General features: G+C 43.6%; 2 protein-coding genes across 6 annotated transcripts; one reads left to right on the forward strand and one right to left on the reverse strand.

Annotated features, from left to right (window-relative positions):
• Positions 1–3266: 3266 nt before the first annotated feature.
• Positions 3267–4388, reverse strand: LOC123047428 (NDR1/HIN1-like protein 10). Its single transcript, XM_044471011.1, has one exon. The coding sequence runs from the start codon at positions 4386–4388 to the stop codon at positions 3585–3587; it is 804 nt and encodes a 267-aa protein (XP_044326946.1). The 3' UTR covers positions 3267–3584.
• A 12192-nt stretch (positions 4389–16580) lies between these two features.
• On the forward strand, positions 16581–26988 carry LOC123066946 (uncharacterized). 5 transcript variants are annotated; one of them, XM_044489930.1, is made up of 16 exons: positions 16581–16764; positions 16860–16954; positions 19660–19765; positions 19971–20098; positions 20263–20357; positions 22018–22150; positions 22296–22407; positions 22495–22577; positions 22705–22768; positions 22878–22993; positions 23277–23365; positions 24122–24246; positions 24779–24952; positions 25491–25599; positions 26258–26327; positions 26938–26988. In XM_044489930.1, exons 6-13 carry the CDS (start codon positions 22077–22079, stop codon positions 24830–24832), a joined length of 717 nt encoding a protein of 238 aa, XP_044345865.1. In that variant the 5' UTR covers positions 16581–16764; positions 16860–16954; positions 19660–19765; positions 19971–20098; positions 20263–20357; positions 22018–22076; the 3' UTR covers positions 24833–24952; positions 25491–25599; positions 26258–26327; positions 26938–26988. The 5 variants fall into 5 exon arrangements, with proteins under 5 accessions (XP_044345865.1, XP_044345876.1, XP_044345860.1 ...); XM_044489941.1 differs by lacking the exon at positions 26938–26988 and having other exon boundaries at positions 19533–19765; positions 26258–26554; XM_044489925.1 differs by lacking the exon at positions 26938–26988 and having other exon boundaries at positions 26258–26554.
• The last annotated feature ends 594 nt before the right edge of the window (positions 26989–27582 follow it).

The raw sequence follows: 27582 nt of genomic DNA on the forward strand, positions 1-27582 counted from the left end.
ATGTATCCATAATTGATCTTATTCTGAAAGTCTTCTTGTCATGAATTCGAATATATATATATATATATATCATCCAAAAATTAAATTGAAGTTTTCGTTCAAAAGATATCTATCATCCAAAAATTCACAATGAAATTAAATGGAAGTTTTTTAGTGGAGAGAGAGGGAATATTTTAAAATGCATGCAACCGGCCTTCTATGAACATTTTTTCTCTTTCCTAACAAAAGCTGACAATAGCATGCAAAGGACCCACATGTATTCCGTGTATTTCAATTCTGTCACTCACGCATCAAAAAAGGGCTCGAATCTCCAAAACAACATCAACGGCGGATGTCTCACCGATAGGTACCGGTTACGGTAAAAAAAATTACTCACATGGGAACGCTAGAAGCTGGAGAGAACGGGGAAGCCAAGTTTTTAGGATCAAAAGAGAAACTGTAAGTTATCGAGTTGATCGGTCACTCAATTGCACTGTACGCAACCGAGGACAGGTCAGACCCAGGCATTGCCACGACAGTAGTCGCCAGAAGTTCGGGTGTCGAGGAGAAGTACACCAAGCTCTGCACCTATGATGGTGTCACCATTTGGGAATCGAGCTAAATCCTCCGTGATAGAATTTTCACCCCCAACATGTTGTACACACAAGTAAATGTAGAAACAATCAACCAGTTACTGGACATTTGAAATAACCGTGAATACATTTGAGCAATACAAAGCTTGTTTTATTGGAGCTTGCCAATGGTTTTCTTCAGCAAGTGCTACTCATGTGCTGCTGCTACGCAACTGATTCTTTGACTTTGCTTTCGAAGGGGGCAGGGCATAAGCTCTTTCTGCTCCCAGACCAATAATGCTTACATTGGTGGCACAGCCATGTGAGACCCAGGGCATAGGGCTCCGGTCTACGTGATGTTAGCGACGGAATTCCCTAAATGACGCACATTGTGTCAAGATGTCGATGTTTGCAACTAGCAATAGATGGAGCGATCGCAGTGGGCCGGCCCATGTTACCTGTTTAGCATATACACGGATCCTGGTTTATTGCTGAACGATTTTTTTTTTGGTTTCCCTTTTTTGTTTTGGTTTTTATTTTTTTATCAATTTTTCGTTTTTTACTTTTTCTTTTCTTTTTTCCTTTTCCTTTTTCAAGTTGATTTTCCTTTCAATATGTTTTTCGAAATTTTATTTTGTTCATATTTTCATGAAAAATTTATCTTTTAATTGTTATTCATAAATTAAAAAATGTTCTAGTATAAAAATATATAATAATTTCAAGCAATCTTCCTGTCTTTAAATTTTTTTACAAGTTGAAAAAATGTTCAAGAATTTCAAAATATGTTTATTATTTTTTGTTCACAAGTTGAATTTTTTTTCATTTTTGAAAAAATGTGCTTGTATGTTTTGGTTTCAAATTTTTGTCTGAAAATAAAAAACGTTCACATTTCATAAAATGTTCGTGATTTCAAATTTTTGTTCGGAATTTCAAGTAATGTTCTTTTGTTCGTGATTACAAATTTTAGTCAGAGATTCAAAAAATGTTCAAGAATTTTAGAAAATGTTCGTTATTGAAAATTGTTCGGAATTTCATGAAATGTTCCATTTTAAAGTTTTTTTTCACAATTTTTAAAAATGTCCGCGGTTTCAAAATTTTGTTCCACATATCATGAAATGTTCCACTTATCAAATATTTTTTTCAAATTCAAAAAATGTTCACGGTTTCAACATTTGTTCAGAATTTAGTAATTTGTTTACAAATTCAAAAAATGAATTATATTTTTCCAAAAAAAATAAAAGTTTTTAGTTTTTTTTGTTCACATATTCAAAAAGTGTTCCGGTCTCCGGTTTTTCCTCCAGGAACTCAAGAAATGTTGGTACTTTTTCAAAATATACATTAAAATAACATTCATCCCAGTAAGTAATTCAGATTCGCTACAATAGCTACTTTCGGTTCGCTACTACATCTATGGTTAGTTCTTTAAGCTATGCACTGCTCTGTTAACAACAATATTGGTTAGCTGGAGTGGCTAGGAGCACGTATTAGTACATAGTTGGTCTATGGTTCAAATACGGGGTCGGCTCGTTTCTTTTTTCTGCTATCTTTTTCGTCCTGTGGTAGAACTTAATGGGCCGGCCTAGTCAGGCTGGTTAGCTTTCACCTTTCTCAAGCAAAGGTTTGTGGACTTCTACTCGGACATGTCCGCTGGCTCTATATGATTGGGTAGGATTATGCTCATTGTGAGATCGAAATAATAAAGAGAAGAGCCACATCCCTGTACCTTTGTCTATTTTGTGTGTGTGTTCATTGTCGGCAACATGAGACCGGCCATGCCGACGGCGACGCCTGAGGGCGTTGTTCCCCTCCTTGGAGGCGTCGGTATGGACTGATCTCCTCACTTAACCTCCCCCTAGGTCTTCCGGGCGAAAGCCCTAACTTTGTTGGGCAGCGGCGGCGCTCACGGCGTCGTTCCCTTCTTGAAGGTGCCGTTTTGGGAACCTTGGGGTTGGGTGGCGCTTGTGGGTGGTGGGCGACGACGGTGGTGTGGCCCTATCCTAGCATGGATTTATGTCCGTTGCTTGGAGATGGACTTGTGTAGGTGGAGGTTGTCGGCTGACGTAGTGGTGGCGTCAATGGCGGGGACCTGACAAGGCTCGCATGGGCGGAGGTCGTCATTTGGCGTCATGGTGTCGATGGCGGAGGACCTGTCAAGGTTGTCACCTCAATCTGCTCTGAAGATGAACCAGTGGAAGACGGCAGCGACGACACATGTGAGTGCGTCGGACCGGTTTGAGCCCCGGACCTGGCAGATGGCTCGGTCGGGGCCTCCAGCTTTAGGTGTCAGGCTTAGGTGAGAGGTCTGGGTATGTGACCCAACTTGCACCCCTTCATCATTTGGATAGGAGTATCGGCAGATGTTGACAAGATGACGGATTCAGGCATACTATTGTTTTATTTTATAAGGTCCTCGAGAATAATTATTAAAATGGCCGCATGCATCTCTCAGATACAGAGGCGGGGGGTCATCCTCCTTTTCAAAAAAAAAAACTTGCTCTTTGTTTGTATGCCATGCAAAGATACAACTGAATGCTGAACATTAATTGCTTAGATGCGACCCACGGGCCGCGGCATACACGTTGCGTGTACACCCGTCTAGCCTCCCTCACAAGCAGTGTGGATGCTCATGAGATGATAGCATCAAACCTTTTCCCCCCTTGAATGTTGAACCAACAAAAAGCTAGCATCAAATCTTTTTCCCTTACAACCAAGAAACAACATCAAACCTGTTCTTTTTACATCAGGAAGATAGCATCGAAAATATTATTATTACATCTTACACAACAAATAATTAACGAAAAAAACCCAGCACACACACTTCAAATCGAAACCGACGTGATGGGCGTGAAAGAATGGGAAGAAAAACACCACACACACACACACACACACACACACACACACACACACACACACATACACTTGAAGTCCAAACAAACGTGCAAATGATGATGGAATAATAAAAGTAATTAATGATGATCGTGGCCACACAAACCACGAACATGATCAATATCCATGCATATATACGCTAGCTAGCTAGCAGTTCTTCTCGGCCTTGTGTAGCTTGCACGTCACCTTCTGGAAGACGACGGTGGTGGCGTCGGGCTTGACGAGCTGCAGCTTGAGCGGGCAGACGGCCTCGATCTTGCACTTGGTGTAGCGCGCCGTGTAGCTCACCTTGCGGGACAGCGCCACCTCCACGTCGAACGTCCCCGTCTTGCTCTCCTTCTTGTACTCCTGCTCGCCGGCGCTGCCCAGCGACACGAAGGCGCCTTGGGAGGAGGAGGTGAGGTGGTACACCCTGGTGGCGCCGGCGGGGTGCTTGTCGCCCGTGGCGGCGACCTGCACGCGGTCGAACTGCTGGCCGTCGAACCTGTAGGCGGCGACGAACGGCTCCACGTTCTTCATGCTCATCGCCCAGTTGGGGTTGCGGACCTTGAGGGTGAGCGAGAGGTTGTAGGCGATCCCCGTCACCGGGGAGGTGAGCAGGTCGAACCTGGTGAGCGAGGCGTCCTCCACGGTGATGGTGACGTGGCGGAGGTAGACGAAGGCGGCCAGGAGGACGGCGAGGAGGACCACGACCGCGACGACGCCGAAGCAGATGAAGAGGTACTTGACTTCATCCCTCGTCAGGTAGCAGTCGTCGTCGCGGCCGCACATTGTTGCCGCCGGCCGGAGGCTTTTCTTCTCGGTGGAGGTGGTGTTTATCAGGAGTTTGCTGCCATATGCCGACTCTAGAGGAGGTGGGTGTTTATCAGGAGCCTGTGGGTAGGATCTCTGGATGGTGGTGGAAGCAAGCAAAGTATCTACGTGGTCCGTCCGTGTGATCGTGTATAGCATTTGCGAACAGCTCAACTGCCATGTGAATTTGCTTTTGTCATTCACACTCTGGTGGAGTGGGAGCAGAGCATCCTCGTCTTGCCATAACAAAAGGGCCCACATATGTCCCTTCCAAACAAAACGCTGATATAAGAGCTACACCTCATATTTTTTACTATGCATCCGAGTATCTCATATTTCACCCGGCCCCAAAATCCATACAAAGCATGCACAAGAAAAAAATATTTTGCGTACTGCGCAAATTACACTAGCCTCAACTGCGCTTCGGCGTCGTCGGATCTCTATGGTGGGCACCGGGTAGATAGGAGCGTAGGAGCACTCGACCATATCGGCAAGCATCTCGTTGACTTCTGCTTCCTGATCCACCTGGAGGATACGGCGGTTGGCCTCCGCCTTTGCCTCCGATTGGAGGGCATCGAGGATTGCCTGCTACTTCATTATTATTTTTCAATTTTTTTTTGAATTGTCAAGGCAGGAAAATAGCAGTGGCGCACCATGCACTAGTGCGCCATTGCTAATTTATTTATTTTTTGCTTTTTTTGAAAAAAAATTCCTTCAGATCTTATAAGCCTCGTATATTTTATTCTGTTAGGTTTTTGGGGATTCTAAAAATCTTCAACAGGGTTCCACCGGTTGAATTCGGATGTAACTTTTCAAGTAGATGATTTTTCATATAAAAAACTTTTTCATCGGAGGTCGTATGCAAAAGTTACGGCCATTTTACCGAAACACGGCGGCCTTTTCCAAAAAATAAATTCAAAATCCATGTTTATTAATTGTCCTAACAACTAGAACACATAACACATGGGCATCTATTTTTTTGAACTTTTTTTGAATCTTTTATTATTTTCTTTTATTTTTCTAAAACCTAAAAGGCGATCCGGGGGGTGTTTGTGTGTGTGAGACTGGTGCGTCATTACTAACCTCACACACACGCAGGCACACCACCACCAGACATAGCAATGGCGCACCAAAACAAATAGCAATGACGCACTGCTCATGTGGTGCGCCATTAGTAAAAACATAGCAATGGCGCACCTGATTCTGATGCGCCACTGCTATATAGCAGTGGCGCACCACCAACATGGTGCGCCACTAGTAGAGATATTGGGGATAAGCCTTTTTTTAATGACAAACAAAATAGCACGATATTACATATTGCATAAAAAGGTCCACAAGACACAAACAAACATAGTTTTTTCAAACATAATGTTAGGAAGAGGCCCGATTTTATCGGTATATTCCTGATAAATTGCTTGTCAAGGTGATAAATCGATCCAAACGATAAACGGTGAAGATAAGACATAATCTTATCAGCCACCTCATGAGTAGCGATAATTCGGACGATAAATCGTTGAATTTGAAGATTTTTTCAACAAGTGATTGGGGTACATTTTTCTTAACCACTCAAAAATGGTGCTTAAAAGTTTCATTTTCTTTTTGGCCTAAGTACACCTTAATTTTTGTTCAATAATACGTTGTATTGTACGCTACACAATAGAAAATCCGGCCCCAAAATTAACAAAAAACAAACCTAATTTTTTGCATGTAGTTGTTTTTTTTGTCTCACATGCAAGCATGTATACGGATGAAAATTTACAGTTACAGTACACTAATATACCTGCATGTACACGTCTTTTTTGGAAACTTTCATACCGTAAAATCCATTTTATAACTTCAAAAGTCGGGCTCAATGTGTCTGTGCTCCAAAGGCATTATTCGCAAAACCTACGGCTATCCAAAACAATTCCTGGAACAATATTCCCTTCTTTTGTAGAATTATATCCACTAACCCTCTTATCTGTCGAAGTGAACATATTGATTAGTCTGCCCTTTTTTTAATTTGCCGCATTTCCATTAAACATAATAGAGCAAATACAACTCACATTGGACTGAAAAGAAATATCCAGGAAGGACACATAACCCAAAGAAAATCAGAGATAACCTGAACTTGTTGGGGCCTCTGTGCATAGCCATACCGTTGCCCACCACCGTTCATCGTCATCGCTAGGGCGACCTCCGGAAGAAAACAAAGTGAGGAGCAATTGAATCTAGGACCAAGGAAACACCATCGCTGAAGTAGCTTTATGAGCCGAAGAAGTGGCGTGCGATGAATGGTAAAGCTAATGTCGATTTGGCGCGTCGGGCGGGGTTTCCCCCCTGTTCCTCAGACCGCAGATCTTGTTTGCTCGGTCAACATCATTGGAGAGGCGAATAAGATCTTCCCTCTATCAAGCACAAACCTTGCACCTGAACAAGCTTCTCCTGAACATCGACAACACCACGGTCTGATGGAGTAGTGGATGCTGTCAGACACCTAAACTCATCTTGTCCGGACACCCTGGCTAAGTCGAAGCAGGCATCACCTAGGAAGGAGCGGACTAGAGGAAAATTATTCCACAACGGCGCTGCTGCCGCTACCTCAACGCCACCGCCCAGAACACCAAGTCGTCCACCCAGATCCAAGAGGAACCGGGCAGCAAAAACGGAAAATCCTAGATCCATTACCACCAACGGAGAGGATCACCATGTCGGGACAAGATCAGAGGTATTCACCGCCCCGTCGTAACTGTCAGTCCGATAGAACTGACGAGGAAACACTAGCTACTAGAACCTACACCTAAAGCCTACTGCTACAAAGATCTACACGAGGATCCCGGTGGCCCTCACCCACCGACGGGGACGACCACTAGGTCATCAGGGACGGGGAGCCACCAGGATCGATGCTGGAATGCGCTACGCATGGGGCAAGCGGTTGCCTTTTTCTCCTAGTTCGTGGGAGACGGAACTAACCGCGGTGATCAGTGTGCCCTTGTGCTCATGTAGACAACCAAAAGTCAAATAGGTGTAGCAAATATTGTCACTGATGGTCTAATTAAATCCTTCCCATTTGTGGATTCTCTCAATAAAGTAAGAACCAAATATATGTACTCCCTATGACCTATTAAATCAGCGACGATTAATATGGATTGGAGAGAGAGAGAGAGAGAGAGAGTACGTAGCAGTTTTCTAGCCCTTTGTAATTGTTGACTATGCATCCGAATCTTCTTTCCAAAATCACCAAGAACTAAATAAATACAATGAGCTGCACATGGAGGTGGCACCCGACTATGTCCACAAGGTATGTGTGTGTGCGTGGAGGGGGGCGAGGGGGTGCAGTCGACCGATGGTCACAGTTTCGGTTTTGATAAACTTACAAAATGGTGTTAATATAGACAAGAGGAAAGGAAAAAAAATGTTACTAAAAGGAGAGAGAAATTAAGAAGGAGAAAAGTCGGTTAAGATGTAAAGATGGAGGGGGGGGGGACTGTACTAGGTTGCTAAGTGAAAAGAAAAAGGAGAGAGTGATTTTCTTTTTTTAAAGGTATAAGCCGTCCACGGATTTAACAGTGGTATCGTTGTGACCATTGCGCTTGAGCAGTGTTTCGAAAGAAAATGAATATAACTCGGTATTTAGCACGTTAAATGTAACCTAGGGTTGGCTCATAGACGCAGACATACCTGGCCAAACGGCCCGGCCCGGCCCGGCCCGGCCCGGCCCATCGTAATCGTGCCTGGCCCGGCACGGCCCGCCAGGGCACAATTACTATACGGGCCGTGCTGTGCTGGCCCGCGTGCTGCGCCCCCAGGCCTAGGCACGGCCAGTTAGTAAACGGGCCGGCACGTTGGCCCGTTTAGCATGGTGGGCCGCATATTTTCAGCCTATTATTTGATGCACTGAGCGTTTTTAGTCTATTTTTACATGTTGGGCCATATATAGATGTATATAAAAAATCTTAATCGGGCCGTGCCGTGCTGGCCGGGTGCACAGCCTCCAGGCCCGGGCCCGGTCCAGGGTGTGCCGCGTGCCGGGTCCGGCCCGTTTAGCCCGTGCCGTGCCTGGCCCAAGGCGGGCCGTGCTGGCGTGCTCACGGGCCGGCCCGAAAAAACCGGCCCATTTGGCCAGCTATAGACGCGGAGGGTATTCAGGAGCATAGTGGTTGCTTCGTTCGAAATTTGTCCTGGGGGTAGAATTGTCAATTGGGCCGCAAACGTTTCCCCCTTTCCCCACCTCGATTCGAGCGAGGCGGCGGGCGGCGGCGGCGGCGGCGAATCGGGCGGATCCCCTTGGATCGAGATCCCAGGCAGAGAGAGAGGGGGGAGGGAGTCGAGAGCTCGCGGGCGAAGATGCTGACCCTCCTCTCCGACCTCGCGGAGATCGCCCAGGACGTGGACGCGCCCGGGCGGGACGCCGTGCTCCTCCGCGTCGACCGCCTCCGACACGCTCCGACGGCGCTGGAGGTCCTGCTCCACCTCGTCGAGCACCACGACTGGCGGGTGCTCAACCTCCGGCACGTCAGGGAGGCGGCGGCGCTGGGCGGAGCGCTGACCGACGCCAAGCGCGTGCTCCCAAGGCTTCGCCGCGCCCTCGTCAAGCCTGTCCGAAGCACGCGGGATTCTGCTGGAATCCATCACGAGGATTCTGGACAGCTACAGGGGCTTCCTCCTGCCTGACCTCGCCGGGTTCGAGGCCCTCTGCGCTGGACTACACCTCTTCGTCGTCGCCGCTGAGTCGCACCAGGTCGGCAGCGGGAGCCTGGTGGCTGGCATCGACTCTCAACTCGAGGCCGTGCGCCGGCGGTGGCCTAAGATGAACTTCGCCATCCCCTCCTCCTTCAGGCGCTACGACCTGTACATCGACTTGAACCAGTCCATCCTGTTCCTCCGCCGAGCTCAGGACAAGGTCGACAGGAGGCTGTCCGGCCTTCACCCTGTGGTCGCCGCTCTGCAGGAACAGGCAGCACGCCTAGAGGAAAGTAACGACGCACGGGGTGAGTCGTCCAGCGCCCCAGACGCTCAACATCGCCAGGTCCTTGTGGACATCTACCTCCGCACTCGCGCACTCTGCTGGCAACTCCACGTACAACGTTTTGATCCCCTGCATCGCCAATCATCTGGAGCTGCTCCGAGCTTCCCTGGCCGCACCCCTGGCCCTTCCATACGAGTGGTTCACTGGAGTTATCAACATCTGTTCGCTCCGTGACATCGCCGACCTACGCTACGTCTCGCGTCTGCTACTCAACCATGACAATGAGCTCTCCCACCGCATCCATGTCGTCGTCGGTGGAGTGAGGGCGCTCGTGGAGGCTCACGGAATGCGCATACAGCTGATGACCGGTGTGCAGGAGCGCGGGTGGGTGGTGCAGGGACTGCCCCAACTTGCGTAGGCGGTGATGCTCTCCAACGCACTCTCCGCACTCAAGGTTGCTTTGGACAGAGTGCACCGGGGCAATGTCTACAGTGCCGATGGTGAAGTGATCGCCCCTGAATACTTTGATGATGTGCGCCGCCGTGCATCAGAGGTTCAAGACCTCGTCGACAGCGACCCCACTATCATCTCCTCTGGGGCACCTGCTCTCCTCACCCGCGTGGCAGAGCTCTTAGACAATGAGTGGGAGGACAAGGTTTTCGACGTTATTCTGGAGCTGAACGCCGTTCAGCGCGAGGGCATCATTTTCATCCAGGCATGATATTTTCATCCAGGCATGATTGCATGATAGTCTCTGTTGTGATGCTAGTCTGAACGCCCTTCACCTTGTAGATGTCATTTTTGTCTAGGCATGATTGCATGATAGTCTCTGTTGCGATGCTGGGCTGAACATTCTTCACCGTGTGGATGTCATTTTCTTGCACGCATGATACTCTCAGTTGACATACGATTGGACATGACATTAGATGAAATACTAGCTTAATGCTCCATATGAAGATCGAACTGGTGTTCTCTTGGCTGTAGTTTTCTTAGAGTTCGCTTGTTTCTGTTATGCTTGAGCACTTGGTTGTGTTCTTGCTGCTGGCTGTGCTTGAGTAGTTGCTTCTATCTAGTGTGCTTGAGCACTTGGTTATGTTCTTGCTGCTGGTTCTGTTGTTGTTGCTGCTGGCTTAGTCCTCTTTGATGGCCTGTTTGATTGCTCCTGGCAAATGAAAGAGAAGTATCAATAAGAGTCCCTACAATTAAGAAAGATCAGTATTAAATCCCAGAGAAAACATATCACTTCTATGCTTCGTTTTTGCTCCCTTTCCTATTTCTTTTTGCTGCTCTAATGTAGGTGCCATTGGATTGCTTGCCTCTTTCTGGATTCTGAAGACATTTTCTTTTGTTATGATCATAACTTCGAGATACACAACATCTTATTCTATAACCCTTCTTTGTCAGCTTTCCATTCTTTATTTTTTCACCTTCCTCTTTTCTTCTTTGTCTTCTTTCTTCCTGGCATTATCCTATTAGGTGGTGGATGTTGCTTTGGATTTTCTGACACTGGCCAACTCTCTTTTCCCACAACTGGTTGCAGCACATGATCATATATCTTGGTTGTATTCAGTGATAGAGTAGCATGTTGCACTGAAACCATATATCTTGTTGTAGCTCTGCCACAAGTGTAGATTGCACTTACGTCATAGATACTCAAGGACAACCAGGCCAACTGCACTTTGCACTCATCCTCTTCCTCTCATCCTTTGGAAAAAGTAGGTGATGGGAATTGGCTAATCCATACTTCAGCAGTGCTTGTTTGAATTCCCGGCTATCGGTAAATGCCATTCCAACTGCAAACTCTGGCTTCTCATTATTGTCATCAAACACTCTATGCGTTGTCTTCTTCCTCCTTACTGCATTAACCTCTCCATCACTGCCTTCATCGTATGATAGATCATCATCACTAACAAAATAGGGTGTGCCCTCTCCATCTGAATCTTCAAGATTGCAGGTTTCTGGCACAGTAAATTCATCAGGGGCATTACAAGATTTATGTTCTTCTTGTCTCAAGTCAACATCTTCCTTTTCACTTTCTCTCAGTTCTTTTGCATATTTCCTCAACTCGAGAACTTCATCGTCAGAAGCAGAGCTATTACTCTCTGATGGGGGAACAACATAATCACTGTCACCCGAAGATGCATCATCACTATCTATTTCCTCTTCCTCTTCAACTAAGATAGCCTTTTCCTTTGCTAACTGGTAACTTATCTCTCTCTTCTCAAGCTGATCGAATAAGTTTGAGGATTGCCAAGCCTCCGGTTCTGGAACTTGCTGCTCCTCCTCCGCTCCATGTTGTTCAGTTGATCGATCACATGATTTATCTTTACCATTTGTTGGACCTAAGTTTTCACATAGATAGATAACAAGTTCGAGTATTAGTAACCTCTTCTGTCCAAATCATATGCTTATTACTCTATAATGTCTGATTTCCAATGGCAATGACATGCTTGGGATCAAGTTGGCTGAACAATTGAAAGAGTATTACATATTAAGAAAAAAATTAGTGCTTCCCTGCCCTCAACCTGAGGGCTGATTTTCAGTTGAATCAAGTCATTAAGTATTAACTACTAGAAATACTGTTGCCATGGACGCCAGTTGTGAAGGTTCTAACAGTATGCTAAACAGTACACACAGATTTATACTGCAAATCTTCCCTCAAGATCTTATCTGCAGCATTGCTTATGTTGTCTGGATCTACCACTCTTGAGAGGCCTTGACTGATTTGCTAGGAATCCTCGTGCCCTACGAAACATAGTGATTTAACTAAGATTCCTTGGTTGGGCATTATGTCGAACTGTGGTTGCAGTTTGAGCATTGACGTTGGGAGGGTTGCTCCTCATTTGTGGATAGAAGTAACCGTGACGGTACAGGTCAGAACATATTTATGCAGTTTAAACAAATGTAGATTGGAATTACTGCTGCTAATGATGTACCATCTCCAAGTTCGCATCCCCCTTTTCTTGTTGTTGGTTTTATATACAACCTAAGATAATTGTTTTGCACGTTCGCGGAGATTGGCCGGTCACCTCCAGAGCCAAACGGAACCTTATCTCTTCTTAGTCAGAAGTTTGGTAGTGGACATGAAGGTATTCAACCTTGTGTTATGTACAAACACTTGCAGAAGTTGCGATTTTTATAAGGGAATTTTGTTTAGATATGGGTGAATCGTAATGAGAGCTATTGATCAATGTAGATTGAAATTACTGCTGCACTTTAAAAGCTTTGCTTGGTTTCTTGTTTAGCTGCCTTCGATTTTTAATTTTTTTGTACTGCCAAGACAAAACTAGGGTGAATGATGTCGTGCTGATTTGCTCTTGGAAGATGTCAGGTTCTCAACTATTGTGGTGCAGAGCTGTTTTTCTGTCATTTTGGAGTAAAGTTGTAGATATTTGTGATGTTCTGGATCAGAGGTCTTTATAAGGAACTGGTAGCAGTTCTTGTGACTGGAGGCCCTTGATAAACTACACTGATAAGTTAGCTATAATATACTCTTTGGCAGTATCAGAACTATACTTAGAACAACACTGCATTTATTTGTTATCGCCACATTAACAATTTTTTTCTGACTCCAACTTGTTGTTGCAGACCCTCTAGTCGTGTACAGATATTTCAGCATATCTCTAATCGATTGTTCTTGTCCATTGATTGGTTTAAATTCAGATTAGAATGAAAGAGCATTTTCTTGATTTGTAACCAAGTGATTATGTATTTTACTATTCAATAAAATGTCTGTTGTAAACCATGCCTAATTACGCTCTCCAAGAGGGAAATGTGGGGCGATCGCTTGGGTCATCCACGTATCTTAGGGCATGTACAATTGTTTTGTCTTAGGAATGCCGGGTCATCCACGTATCTTAGGGCATGTACAATTGTTTTGTCTTAGGAATGCCACGTAGGATAAATGATGAGGTGGATGATTGAGAAATCATAAGAAAAAGATTATCTTCTCTTATTTAAGAAAAGACAAAAGATGATCTCTTAGTATAATATGTCTCACCACGTTTTTAGGAATAGCTAGTTATTGAAGATAAGGTTAAGAGATGACCCATTATAGACATGTTTTTTTATCATCTCTAAATTACATGCAAGACATAAGATAAGACTATCCTATCAACCATTGTACATGCTCTTACTTTTACTGAGGGAAAATGATTTTTTTGAGAACTAGTTACTGTGTACGTGCAACGCATGTTAATTTGGAAGTGCATTAAGTGCATGCGGATATTAAGTAGGATATTATTTACGTGTCATTATGTGATTAGCACTATATTTGGCATGAAATTAATTGCACGCTAAACGTGTTGAACGCTTGACATTGAAGCAGTCTAGGTCATTGGATTGACATGATTTGATAGCCGAGATTAATTGGATCTGCCTCTTTAGGTCTTTTTATATTGGTATAGATGAGAAATACTTCCCAAGTAACACCTCCCCCAGTAAAAATAGCGATAGACGCTTATCCCATATGTCTCCTTCTAGTCGAAGCTCTTCCCGTTCCTCTCGTTCTCCTCTTCCTCTCCTCTGCACCACCGCCGGCGCGTGTGCTCTCCTCAAAGGAGAGAGCCGCCCTTGTTCTAGGCGAGGCTGCTCCTGCCTCCCGTGGTCGGCTGTGCTGCCACGCAGGTCTCATCGCTTCATCCTACTCTCATCGCTGGCCTGACCATCCCTCTACTCACCCACATCTTCTATTATTCTCCGGCGACGACATACGAGCCAGTAAACCTTGTACTCCCCTCCGCGTGGGATAGTCTTCCCCGGCTCTGTGTCATTCCCTTCCTAGGCCTCGCCGTCGTCCACCGCCTTGGTGCTCTCGACGTGGCGTGGTCAACGAACGACATCCATCGGAAGAGGACCGTATGCGGAAAGGCTGGCAGCTGGGTCCACGGCCGCACGCAAGGAAGTGCCTCCTTATTACGCGCAAAACAATGATTCCTCCACCTGATAATGGGGACCTACGGGAAGGTGATAACCCACAAGTATAGGGGGTCGTTTGTAGCCTTCTTCGATGAATAAGAGTGTCGAACCCAACGAGGAGCTAAAGGTAGAACAAATATTCCCTCAAGTTCTATCGACCACTGATACAACTCTACGCACACTTGACGTTTGCTTTACCTAAAACAAGTATGAAACTATTTTGCAAGAATAAAACCATGGGTACTTTGCGAGAATAAAACTACGAATAAAGTGCAAGACAATAAAAGTAGATTGCTTTTGTCAACAAGATAGTCATTTGTCCCTAGGTGATCGATAACTAAACCGATGATTATTGTTGCAATTTTATGTGAGGGAGAGATATGAGCTAACATACTTTATCTACTTGGATCATATGCACTTATAATTAGAACTCTAGCAAGCATCCACAACTACTAAAGATCATTAAGGTCGTGAAACCCAACCATAGCATTAAGTATCAAGTCCTCTTTATACGCAATGACCCCCAACTCGGATATGTGTATTATGTCACTCATGCCACCAACCATAAGTGAACCATTAACGTATTGCAACACCCTACAGCGGGGATCCCTCCGTTTGCGCGGCATGGAGGGCACCGTCGGACAACACCAAAATAAAATATACAACTAAAACAATCATGATCATCTATCAATCCATAGGACAAAATAGATCTACTCAAGCATCATAAGATAACCATAGATCATTGGGAAATAATATATGGAGTTGAGTGCCATGTTTAAGTAGAGATTACAACGGGAAAAGAGGTGTTACACCGCTACATAGAGGGGAAGAAAGTTGGTGCAGACGGCGTCGAAGTTGTTGGAGTAGATCGCCGTCACGATGATTGCCCCGACGGCGCTCCAGCACCACCGGGAGAGAGGGGGAGAGAGCCCCCCTCCTTCTTCTTCCTTGGCCTCCTCCTGAGATGGGAGGAGAGTTCCTCCTCTGATCCATGGCCTCCATGGCGGCGGAGGGGCGGGAGCCCCTTCGAGATTGGATCTGTCTCTCTGTTCTCTTCTGTTTCACGTTCCTGTTTTCTGGCTGAAAACCTTTTCTTAAATTCTCGGAGATCCTTAACTTCGATTGCGCTGAAATTTTTACACGATTTTTTTCTTTCATAAATTATCTTTCTTGCGCCTGAAGAAGGGCCCCAACGGACTTATAGGGAGGACATAAGACACCTGGGCGCACCAGGGGGTGCCTGGCACGCCCTGGTGGATTGTGGAGGCCATGGGCCTCCGTTAGCGTCGATTCCACCTCCCAAGAATCATAAATATTCCAAAATAATTATCCATAAATTTTCATCGCATTTGGACTTTGTTTGATATGGATATTTCGCGAAACAAAAAACATGCAACAAACAGGAACTGGCACTGAATCAATAGGTTAGTCCAATTAATCATATAAAATGATGCCAAAAATATGTGAAAATTGTATAATATTGACATGAAACAATCAAAAATTATAGATATGACAAAGACGTATCAGCATTCCCAAGCTTAATTCTTGCTCGTCCTCGAGTAGGTTAATGATAAAAATAATAATTTTTGATGTGGAATGCTACCTAGCATAATTTTGATCATATATCTAACCCAGGGCCGGGCCGGCAAAATCCAGGGCCCTGTGCGGAACTAAAAAATGGACCTATCTCACTAGAAAAAAAACTATCGAGCCATTATAATGTATGTGATATAATGTGTTACATAACAATTTGATACATAAATAATCATACCTATTCAATTCACGGGTGCATAATATTTATCTAAACGTTGATATATAAAAAAACGTCTAACTCACCAGTCTAGTCTTGTGTCTTGTTCGGTTGAACTGTTATGCCGTGATCTTTAATTGAGGAAGTAATCATGCAAGAACCTATCTTTCTAATGATCCCTGCAAATAAATTAATTAGGAAATAGGAATTAGAAAAATAGGAGTGGAATTAGGAGTACAAGCCAGTGGTATCGAGAAATAAGAGATCGAGTCACTCCCGGACGTCCTTAGAGCTCAGGCGATTCTGGCCATTCGATCCGTTTGCTTGATGCGTTTTCGTGCGTTGGATCAAGCCGCTGGAAGAGCTGGGCCGTCGGATAAAAAAAAGAGCTGTAGCAATGAATAGTTACCCCCGCTGTGAAGATCTCGTACCACCGCACGTAAATCACGCGCCCGCCGAGGGCACTCTCGTCTTTTCACGTCCTGCCTCTTCGTGCGTGTTGGGCGCTGGTTGGCCCATGGTCGGATGAGGCAACGAAGGTGTCGATTGGGTGAGAACCCTAGCCTTCGTCCCCTCCCTCCCTTCTCCCCCTCGCGCCGCCTCCCCATCCTCTCCCGTCGCTGCTGTTCCCCCTGGCGCCGCCCCCAGCCTCATCACCTGGACACGGCGACCATGAGCGCCAGCGAGAGGAGGAAGGCTGGCGACGCGAGGGGCCCGACGGCCACCTCTGCGCGCGTGCCATCGCCGTCACCACCAACGCCGGGGGCTACGGCCACGCATCGCCATCGCCGGGACGAGCGTCGGCCGCCGAGACGGCCGTCCACGTCGTTGTTGCCGTCGTCCTCGCCCCGACAGATCGCCTCTCCGGCGCGGACTCCTCCTTCGACCACAACGCCGGCAAGTGGAACGGCATCTTCTAGGTACGTACGCCCTCCGCCCCTTAATCCCCAAAGCCTCCCTTTTTCTTGGTTCATGGTTTGCCTAAGAAATGTCCGTGTTCTTGCGCTTTGTGCAGCAATTGGATGCGCACGGGAGGGTGTAGCAGGAGATCAGCACGCGGCTGTCCGCCAGCACATACGGGGAGGGTGACCTCATCATCCTCATGCAATCGTAATGCTCCCGATGACACTGATATTCACATAGTATTTATCCCACCATTCTGCTATGCTTCAGTTAATATGAAGTTAATTGCACAGAAGTACCATAATTCGGACATCACATGCAGATTGGTACCATGATTGCTAATTTTTACGTGTCAGTACCAACATTGGTCTAAGTTTTTACAAATTAGGCTAAAACGCGTATTTATACGTACTGACGGTGTATCTGACCGATGGGGCCCGCCCGTCAGGTGCCGACGTGGCATGTTTTTTGCAGAAAACCCCCTTATGTTATATGTAATCACAAAAATGCCCAAATTTTTTGTGAGAAAAAGGCTGCAGGAGAGGATTTTTTTTTGTTCGCAATTTCCACCATCGAATCTGGACTGGTTTGAAATTTTCCGCTTTCCGCCACTTGAACAAATAAATAAAAGGAAAGTGAAATCAGGGGCCCGCCCGTCAGGTACCGACGTGGCATGTTTTTTGCAGAAAACCCCCTTATGTTATATGTAATCATAAAAATGCCCAAATTTTTTGCAGGAAAAAGGCTGCAGGAGAGGATTTTTTTTTGTTTGCAATTTCCACCATCGAATCTGGACTGGTTTGAAATTTTCCGCTTTCCGCCACTTGAACAAATAAATAAAAGAAAAGTGAAATCAGGCGCCGGCGGGAATCGACCCGCGACCTGCAGTGCACAGGCGCAACGCGCTAACCACAATGCCACAGGGCAGCACACGTTCTTTTACAGGCGTCCCCTCTCTTATAGTATGCCTGAAGCGCTGGGCCGGCCCACCGAGGCCTGCATTTTTTTTTCGTTTCGCACTTAACTGGCGCGCGTGTTGGGCTCCTTCGTTGCCCCGGTTACTATTCGTTTCATTTCTTTTATGCTTTTATAATGCGCGGTGAACATTTTGTAATCTATATATGGTGTACATTTTCTTAATACATGATGAGTTTCAAGAATATTATGATCACACAATTTTTTATTTATAGTGAATATTTTCTTAATACATGGTGAAATTTTTTGCATTTCAAAAAATGTTCAGCATGTATTAAAAATTTATTGTGTAAAATTCATTCTTGCATTTCCAGAAACACGTCAATTTTTTCTTATAAAAGTTGAACAGTTTTAATGCATTTCTAAAATTTATTAAGATTACACAATTATTTTTAATACAGGTTGTCAAATTTTATTTGCGAATGATTAATACTTTCTACATTAATAAACGCTGAACATATTTTAAATGCAAATCGAACATTTTTGTAATATATCTTGAACTTTTTCTTAAGATATGATGAACATTTTACGTAATGCGCGGTGAATTTTTTGTAATTTATGGTGAACATTTTCTTGATACATGAAGAGTTTCAAGAACTTTTTGCCCCGGTTTCTTAATCATTCTTGCAATCAATGCATTAAAAGTTGAACATATAATTTTAAATGCATTAAATTTTTGAAACATGGCGCAGAACATGTATTAAAAATAATTGTGTAATCATAATAAATTTTAGAAATGCATTAAAACTTTTCAATTTTTATTATAATAATCAAGTGTTTCTCGAAATGCAAATTGATTTTACACAATAAGTTTTAATATATACTGAACATTTTGTGAAATACAAAAATTTCATCATGTATTAAGAAAATATTCAACATAATAATCTTGAAACTCACCGTGTATTAATAAAATGTCACCATAAATTACAAAAAAGTTACCTCAAATTAAGTAAAATGTTCCTTGTCGTAAGAAAATTGAACAACCTATAGTAGAAAAATGTTCAATTTGCATTTCAAATATGTTCAACGGATATTACCAAAGTTTATTATATTAAGAAAATGTTCACCGTTTGTAAAGAAAAGTTTATCGTACATTGAAAAATGTTCACTATAAGCAGAAAAAGTGTTCAGCGTATATTTTTTTGAGGATTTGTTCAGCGTATATTTAAAAAAAATGTTTACCGCGCATTATAAAAGCATAAGAGAAATGAAACGAATAGTAACCGGGGCAAGGAACGAGCCCAACACGCGCGCCAGTTAAGTGCGAAACGAAAAAAAAATGCAGGCCTCGGTGGGCCGGCCCAGCGCTTCAGGCGTACTATAAGAAATGGGACGCCTGTAGAGGAACGTGAGATGCGCTGTGGCGTTGTGGTTAGCCCTTTGCGCCTGTGCACTGGAGGTCGCGGGTTCGATTCCCGCCGTTGTCTGATTTTTACTTTCCTTTTATTTATTTGTTCAAGTGGCGGAAAATTTCAAACCAGTCCAGATTGTGGAAATTGCGAACAAAAAAAATCCTCTCCTGAATCCTTTTTCCCGCAAAAAATTTGGGCATTTTTGTGATTACATATAACATAAAGGGGTTTTCTGCAAAAAAAATGCCACGTCGGCACCTGACGGGCGGGCCCCATCGGTCAGATACACCGTCGATACATATAAATACACGTTTTAGCCTAATTTGCAAAAACTTAGACCAATGTTGGTACTGACACGCAAAAATTAGCAATCATGGTACCAATCTGCATGTGATGCCCGAATTGTGGTACTTCTGTGCAATTAACTTGTTAATATGTTCATTCCTCTCCATTTTCAGTCAAGTCAAGCTCTAAACTTGTTTCTGCAAGCGTTTTGACCATCCATGGCTTACACAGCTATCTTTGTGTGGATCCCATCCTTGGACCCTGGTCCCTAAATGATGTATCTGCGATTTATATCTGTAGGCTGTATATCAAGCAGGCTTCGTCCGGGATAACATTTGCAGACGAAGATGATCCGGAGCCAGAGTGGGCGGAGTACAAGATCAAAAAACCAACATGTTCACCGTAGGTAAATATCAGCAGGTGGACTGAAGTTCTTGGTCATTATGTTTTTACATTTTTGGGCTGTGAACATTTTTAACGAGGTGCCCAAAAATATAACATGTATGAACATTATTGATGGTCCTGCTTGCACTCACGGTTAAGTGAACCTGACAGGTTCCAGTAGCTCCGTTGCCGATACCGACTGAATTTTCACCTTTTTTACCATTCAGGGATTAATGGCTCGGATGAATGCACCAAAAATAGTCCCCTGGAAAACGGAATTCCAACTTTGATTACATGGAGTCAAGGAGGAAATGAGGTCATTTCTGGAGGGATCATGGGATAACTGGACATCAAGGTTTACCCTTTACCTAATCTGCTCTTGAAATGTTTTATATAGTTCTGGAAATGACATGCTAAAATACTAAAAAATCAATATGATTACTTCAAAAAGGTGTTACAGAGATCTGGGAAAGATCATGCTGTATCGTTGGTTCTGACATCTCGAATATATCATTGCAGGATTATTGTTGATGGGGTGCCGAGACATGTGTCTAAACTACCTCATGTGACTGATGAAAGAGGGCAGGTGACCGACCTCCTTGATATCCATGCCAGTAAGGATTATATATGTCCGTTTTAGCATTTTGTTCATATATATGCCATTCAGCAATAACTGCAGTCTTTAAATATGGATTCAGAGATACTGTAGTGTGTGCCTATGCTGAATATTATAATTTTGTATGAGGTGTTTGTGTGTTTGGATGCTCTTCAACTTTTCTGGTTATACCAGATACTAATCTACAATTCTATATATGCCATGCTATTCGGCTTTTCATTTTCTTGATCTACCTGAATTGGTACTATAGAGATGTCTGATGTATGCTCGTGAGCGCGCGTGTGTGTTTAGGCAGTTTAGCCTCCTATTAGTTTCAACGATTGGTTTTGATTTTAGGAGAATCAAGGAGGTTCTGTTAGGAGAACTTGCTTTTGTTTTCCATGGTTATGTTTTCCATGGTTAATTAATCCTGGGACTATTCAAAAGCAGGCCATCATTGCTATTAGGAGAATCAAGGAGGTTCTGATAGTCCTTTCTGTTTAGTGTACGATGGTCACATTTGTATTGACATCAAAATTCAGATTTAGTATGTTTATTGGGAGACCTTATTTATATTACTGAATCATGAATATCGTTTGATCTTCTAAGAAATAGTTCTCCTGGATATCCCAAGTTATACCTGCTCATACATCTGTTATATTACAATTTATTTGCCTGTCAAATGTTCGTGGTTTCAGATTAGAAGTATGCAGTAGCATCCATATCCAATGTAACTAATGTGTTCCAGGCTTTAGTGTTTTATTTTGATGGACCAATGTGCATCTTCTCTGAGACAGAAAATTAGGGGGAGTGATAGCTCTTGGATAGTTAGCCATTATGATAGAATAATAAATAAAACTGTCAGTTAATGGCTTATTGCACGGGTCTTAATAATAGAATTTCAGCATTGTTAGAACACTCAAACATGCTCGTGGAAGCAATCTGAGGCCTTCACCCGATGCTTGGACCATATTACGAGCCTTCCTATTTGCGCAGAATATCTTTGCTGAAACTACACATTCAACAGATAATACCTGCACTGGATAGTCTAATTAATATGTGACGTACCACTTCGCTATCGATATTGTCTTACACTTCTTAATTCTAGATTTTTTTTCAAAACTGTGATGATTTTTATAGCAAATTCGGAATCTATACGTTCTCACGCACCAAAATCAAAAGTACCTGCGGTTGACCGAAGTGGGCTCTTCAACCTCCCGTTGGCCGAAGAGTGCCCCAACTGGGTTGAAAAGGACTCTTTGGTCTACCGTAGGCCGAAGAGCACTCTTTGGTCAACCGTAGGCCGAAGAGTCATCGGGCCCCAACTTTTTGCATTAACAGGAGGCCGAAGCTGCATGGCTGCGCTCTTTTGCCTATGCTAGGCCTTGGGCCCCAAAGAGTACTCTTCGGCCTACGGATGACCAAATAGCACTCTTCGGCCTACGGATGACCAAAGAGTACTCTTCAGTCCAGTTGGGGTACTCTTCAGCCAACGGGAGGCTGAAGAGCCCACTTCGGTCAACCGCAGGCGGAAGAGCCCCTCTTCGGCCAACTGGAGGCCGACAGGGTGCTAGTTTTGATTTTCTTGTGTGAGGACGTATAGATTCCGAATTTGCTATAAAAATCATCACAGTTTTGAAAAAAATCTTAATTCTACGCTACATTGTACCATTAAACAGACTATGCAATTTCTTCTAGCACCTGTGCCGTTGGTTGGATGATGTTTACGGAAGAATAGATGTCTTCCCGCAGCACTTCACGCCCAAGAAAGAGCCCATGGAGGCATGGACGCTGCCGATGGTTTGTCCACAAGTAAGAGCAACATGGATCCGTCACCAAGGTGATGATACTCATGGCAGAACGAACAATGGCTGTCAAAGGCTTGTTTAATTTTCGACCGCTTCCTTTAATTCTGGGTGTACTGACACGCTTGTTGTTCCTGTCCTGTAATAAACAGTCCACGCAGGCGTTCTTGGACCCCGAAACGAGTCAAGGGAGCTTCGTCGCTTCTGCAACTGTTGTCTATTCCTCGCATTAGGTGGTCTTCCAGCAACAAGGATGACGACAAGGTTACAACGTTTTCTAACTACCCCTGTTTCTGTCATGTATCTCGAATCCTGTCTTACAAGTACACCAACGGTTTTCACTGTTATCAGATTGAATTGACAAGAGCTGAAGTAGAATCATTACGAAGCGAAATTGCCGATGCCGATGAAAGGGAGTCCCAGCTAAAAGCCCGGTATGATGAAGTACCCCTTCAATATTCAGCCTCAACGTTTGTGTGGATTTTCACCTGAACCTAAGTGTCTGTTTATATTCAGTGTTTTTTCTCCGTCAGACGTGATTCATACAGTTTAGCATTGCAGGTTAGAAAATATTGACGAAGTCTTGAGATATGCATTCCTTTCCAGGTACCTCCATATCAGAAGTGTACGTAAGAAACCAGTGCACTTTTGTTTGCTTGCCCCAAAAACAGCTTCATTTGTGTGACAGTTGTTCAACAGACTGATGACTCTAAATGATCTCTTGTGCGTTGCAGAGATGGACTCAACTTCCTGGGGAGCCACCTATCATAGACGACGCCGATGTCGATGACTGGCTTCCTCGCTTTGTTGTCCTACAAGCAGTGTTTATACTACTATCTGAAGTCTACAGGTAGGTTGAAGCTTTTGACATACTGGTCTTTCTTGACATGCTGAACCTGAATTCATGTAATCAAGTTACAGATGAATACACATAATACTTGCTCACTAGACACTAAAAACCACATTTCTCATGGTGTCGTGTTCTTTGCCATACTGAACCTTAATCACATTTCACTTGGTGATGTGTTCTTTGTCATACTGAACCTGAATCAGATTTGTCTTGGCGTCCCATTCTTTGTCATACTAAACCTGAATTTGAGTCTGACGGTGTTGGACATTGTGATGCATTTCAGACCTGAGCCCGCAGGAATCGCTGCTGCTGCGCGACGTGGAACCCACGTCCTACCCCGACGATGGCGGTCGACCACAACCTCCCTCTCAGGTGAGTGAGCCCTTCTCCTACCTCTGGCTCCCTCTCTTTCTCTTGTGCTGCTCTAGGTAGGTTGCCTGTAGCTTTTTGTGCTTGTTATGTGCTTGCCTGTAGCTTTTTGTTTTAGTTAAACAATTATGTTTTCCGTTTCTGCATTGGGACCCCATAGTAGATGCGAGCATTAATTTCTTGGAAGTTATTTGCCACCCCTGCCAATGTGGACCAGGGAGTGGATTGATGGATATCTCGAAGAGTTTTGGTTCCCTGCTTGGATTGAAGTCTCTGTGTTGCATGCTTCGTATATTGTTTATTTCCTACTCCCTACGTTCCTAAATATTTGTCTTTCTAGAGATTTCAACAAGTGACTACACACGGAGCAAAATGAGTGAATCTACACTCTAAAATATGTCTATATACATCTGTATCTGGTAACCATTTGAGATCTCTAAAAAGACAAATATTTAGGAACGGAGGGAGTATATCATTTTGCTTGCGAAGTTCAGATTCAACTTAAAGAACAAGGACTGTTTGTGCTTTCTTGTGGGGACGTGAGTATTTGGTTTGCTTTGAAATATTAATTCTTCCTGAATCTTATTACAATTACATCAGACTATGGTTTACTGGAACAATTTTCCGCTTAGACTGATATAAGCTCCCAGAATATTTCTCAAATTAGGTTGCCCTTGTCGTGTATATAAATGTGATGCTTCCTTCCATGACTAATCAGGCTGATGAGATGTTGTGGTTCCTCTTCTTTTTTAATTTCAGGGGCTTACACCGTTGCGGTTCCTCAGGACTCGGAAGGAGGAGCGTGGGCCGTAGAGACGGAAGAGGAGGCTGAGACAGCCGCGGTGCCTGCTGCAGCGACCATGGCCACTACATCGAAAAGAAAGGTACTAACTAAACTACATACATATTCTAGAATGTAGTAGCAGGTGAATTTGCTGCTTAGCACCCTGGAGTCATGGACAGATTCCAGGACTCCAGGCAACAATTTCAGTCCAAATTGCATTGCTTTTGGCATAACTGATTCCACTGCATCTTGTTATTGCTTGGACCAACTGTTATGTACTGAACTATTTATATCTATGCCATCCTTCTGATGTATGCTTGCTATATTAGACTGGTCATTTTCAGCAATCACTCTGATTTCCCTATGCGCCCGTGGGTACTTACATAAATATATAATCTAGACCTATGTCATTGTTAGGGTAAAAATGGTCATTGCATTTAGATCCTTACAAAAATGAATTGTTGTATGTATGTCTCAGGTTAATAATATCCATGGTGCTTTTCATTGGGATGCTGATGTTTTAAAGGTATTAGGTTCCCGGTATTTTAAGCGCGAAAAAATGATCAACTATGTCAGCTATTCATATTCCTCTGAACTGATTAATTTATTTCGACTGTTGTTACTTTCTACAGACAACAAAATGTATTAGGCCCCCTTGTGCTGGATTGGGCTCAACCCAATTATAAAAGAGTAGCAAATGAGAGGAACACAAGAAGTCAAGAAGACACCTTTCTCTCCATGTCTAAGTTTCACGGTACCTCGCCTGGATCCGGAAGTGCGGCTACGGCGACCTCGACATAGTCAAGGTACAAACCCTACCCCGCTCGATTAATCTCGGTCGACGAATCTTGGTACACTCTTGCCCCTCATGCCTCTCCATGTTTCTCCTGCTCGCTCCCTTATACAGGAGAGCTAATTCTTATGTTTCTGGTACAGATATACCACATGTACGTTCATATATATAGTACTAAAATTCTTTTATTAGCCAATTACTTTTGCAGTTTTTTCTTAAGGATTACTCAATCAGGGGAAACTTTAATTAGGACTCCGAAACTTCTTTTGTATTTTTAGACCCAGGTAGATTGTAGACAAAAAGAGAAATGCTTTTATTAACCTATTACTAAAATTCTTTTATGTCCATGTATTCTTTTGTAATCACATATCACTTTCTAACTTCCCATGTAACCGAGTCAGAAAGTGATATGTGATTACAACAGTCCTACAAATGATGCCAACTACTCTGGTTACATGGATTGCTGAATCTCACATGTCATCCTTCTTTTGGAAGCTCCTTGCACTGTTGTATATATTTTGTGTTAAATAACCTTCCCATTTTTGTTGCAGGAGATTCTAAAAACTTAGCAATGGCAGGGCTCCTGGAGCTCAATCCTCACCACCATCAGCAGATGATGATGATGCACAAGTGATGGTTCATCTGAAGATGGCGCAGCAGGTGACAACTTCACTTTGCAAGTTCTCATTTCTGTGTTTCTCATAGAGCTGGACAAGTGGATCTTAGGCTATTCTCTATTTTGGTCAATTATAGTAGTAGTTGTGTAACAGTGTCTAATTTTCATCCATGTCCTAATGTTATTCCACAATGTTTATCATGGAACTCTTTCTGCTATGTAATCTCCAATTCTGTTTTACCTACAGGTTTGGCTGATTTACACTTGATTCCTAAAAAAAGGTGTACTTCTTTGAGTGGGGTGAATTCGTATATATTTTTTAGCTGTACAAGTAGGATAAGACCCCACTGCTATTTTTATGAAAAGCTAGCCAACACTATTTTTTTGTGAAGTGTACATGAGGAATGTAGGTGAAATCATATTTGATGCATATTCCCTTTGTTCTGACTTCTGTTTGATACATAGTTTATTTTAGAAAATATATAGGATATATCCAATAGGGCAAGTTTATGGTTACATTTCTCTTTACGATGCTTATATGAAGAATGTAGATAAAAATATATTTCACATGCCATTTCAGTTTCTAAAATTTCACTCAAACTTAACAATTTGCATATATTTGCTTTTTCTTCTGTTTATATTCCACAATGATAAGGTTTTCTTATTTCAAAATTAGTATTAAGAAAATTGTGTTCTTCCTAGAGCACCGGCAGCAACCACATCATGAAAGGGTCGAGGGAAGATTATCTGATATGTGTCACTGAAAGCGAAGGTAAAATTCCAATACAGCACCTTCATATTACCTGCCAATTCACAAGTGCATGTTCTGTATCAAAATTAACTGTTCCCTCTTCGTTACATTGGTATATGTTCTGAATGGGTTGATGAATATCTTGGTATATGTAGTTTCAAAGCTTCATTACATTGTAGCAGGGAAAATTGGTATGAAGATTGTGCAGCACCATGCCTTAGCCAGCCCCTTAATTTGCTAGAACAGAGGGCTAATCTTCTTACTCATTTGCCGCCTAATTTATATGGTTCTGCTATGAACCATTCCTACTTTGGCAATAAATTGCATCACTTTATGCCATAGAAGAACCATATAAATCAGTATCCGGCAACGGTGACGCGGGGCCAGGCACGAGGAGGGGTGGTGAGCCACCGGCGGCTGGGTTCCCCCCAATCGCCCAGGTTGGGCGACACCTAATTTATATGGTACATATTGAACAAAGGGCCCAAATATGTACAAGTGGATATGATCGTTAGATTATTTGATTTGGACATTGTAGTAGCTACCAATAGTACAGTTTACTTCTTTATCCTCCTATTGCCACTAACTAAATCTCTCTGCTTTTTTCCTTTTGCTCATGGCCCTATGAAAGGTTGAATGTCAAGACGATCAAGAAGATCAGGTGGATCTATCCAAAAAATATGCTTCCGTGGAACTACATAGGTTATTTGTCTCGCATTGCTGCTATGGCTTGATTTTGCTGTATAAGACGTACATTGTATCAAACTTGATGTGGATTGTTCGTCTGGTCTCGCTTTTGGAAAAGTATATATTTACATTCCTCATGAACTTCAAGACGAATGGTTCTACTACAAAATCCCTCATGGTTGCTTTGCATTTTGTATATGTGATTGCCTTGCCTTCTTCCATGACTTTGGAAAATGATCCTATACCAAATATCAACAGTATTGCGGTTGTTTAAAAGCTGGGATAAAACGTTCAGCCGGGCACCACGTGCCAAGGCGCGTTTTCGATCTAGTTACTCTATGACTCTCTGAGAATCCAACATCACGAGGGAGATAATTGATGGATGCGAAGTTGCGAACCAGTGAGGACTTTACTGTATTGTAATACGTCTTCTGATCCTGCTTATCCCAGTACCCGTCGCCGTATCGTCCTTGGCGGTATCGCCAGATCAGCAGATCTGGAAGTCTTGATGCCAGGAGCGAGGAGGCTGCGCCGTGAAGTATGGATGTGATCGATCGAGCGGAACGGAACAGCCGTTCTATTTCCGATG

The sequence above is a fragment of the Triticum aestivum genome, chromosome 1A (assembly GCF_018294505.1).
Source record: "Triticum aestivum cultivar Chinese Spring chromosome 1A, IWGSC CS RefSeq v2.1, whole genome shotgun sequence".
NCBI classification, from domain to species: domain Eukaryota; kingdom Viridiplantae; phylum Streptophyta; class Magnoliopsida; order Poales; family Poaceae; genus Triticum; species Triticum aestivum.

Bases quoted from the DNA above. Each gene is read 5' to 3' on its own strand.
- LOC123047428 (XM_044471011.1), bottom strand. From the start codon at position 4,388: ATGCTATACACGATCACACGGACGGACCACGTAGATACTTTGCTTGCT.
- LOC123066946 (XM_044489930.1), top strand. From the start codon at position 22,077: ATGTCTTCCCGCAGCACTTCACGCCCAAGAAAGAGCCCATGGAGGCAT. The intron at 22,408-22,494 runs GTTACAACGTTT...CACTGTTATCAG, and splicing joins GCAACAAGGATGACGACAAG to ATTGAATTGACAAGAGCTGA. The intron at 22,769-22,877 runs GTACGTAAGAAA...TGTGCGTTGCAG, and splicing joins GGTACCTCCATATCAGAAGT to AGATGGACTCAACTTCCTGG.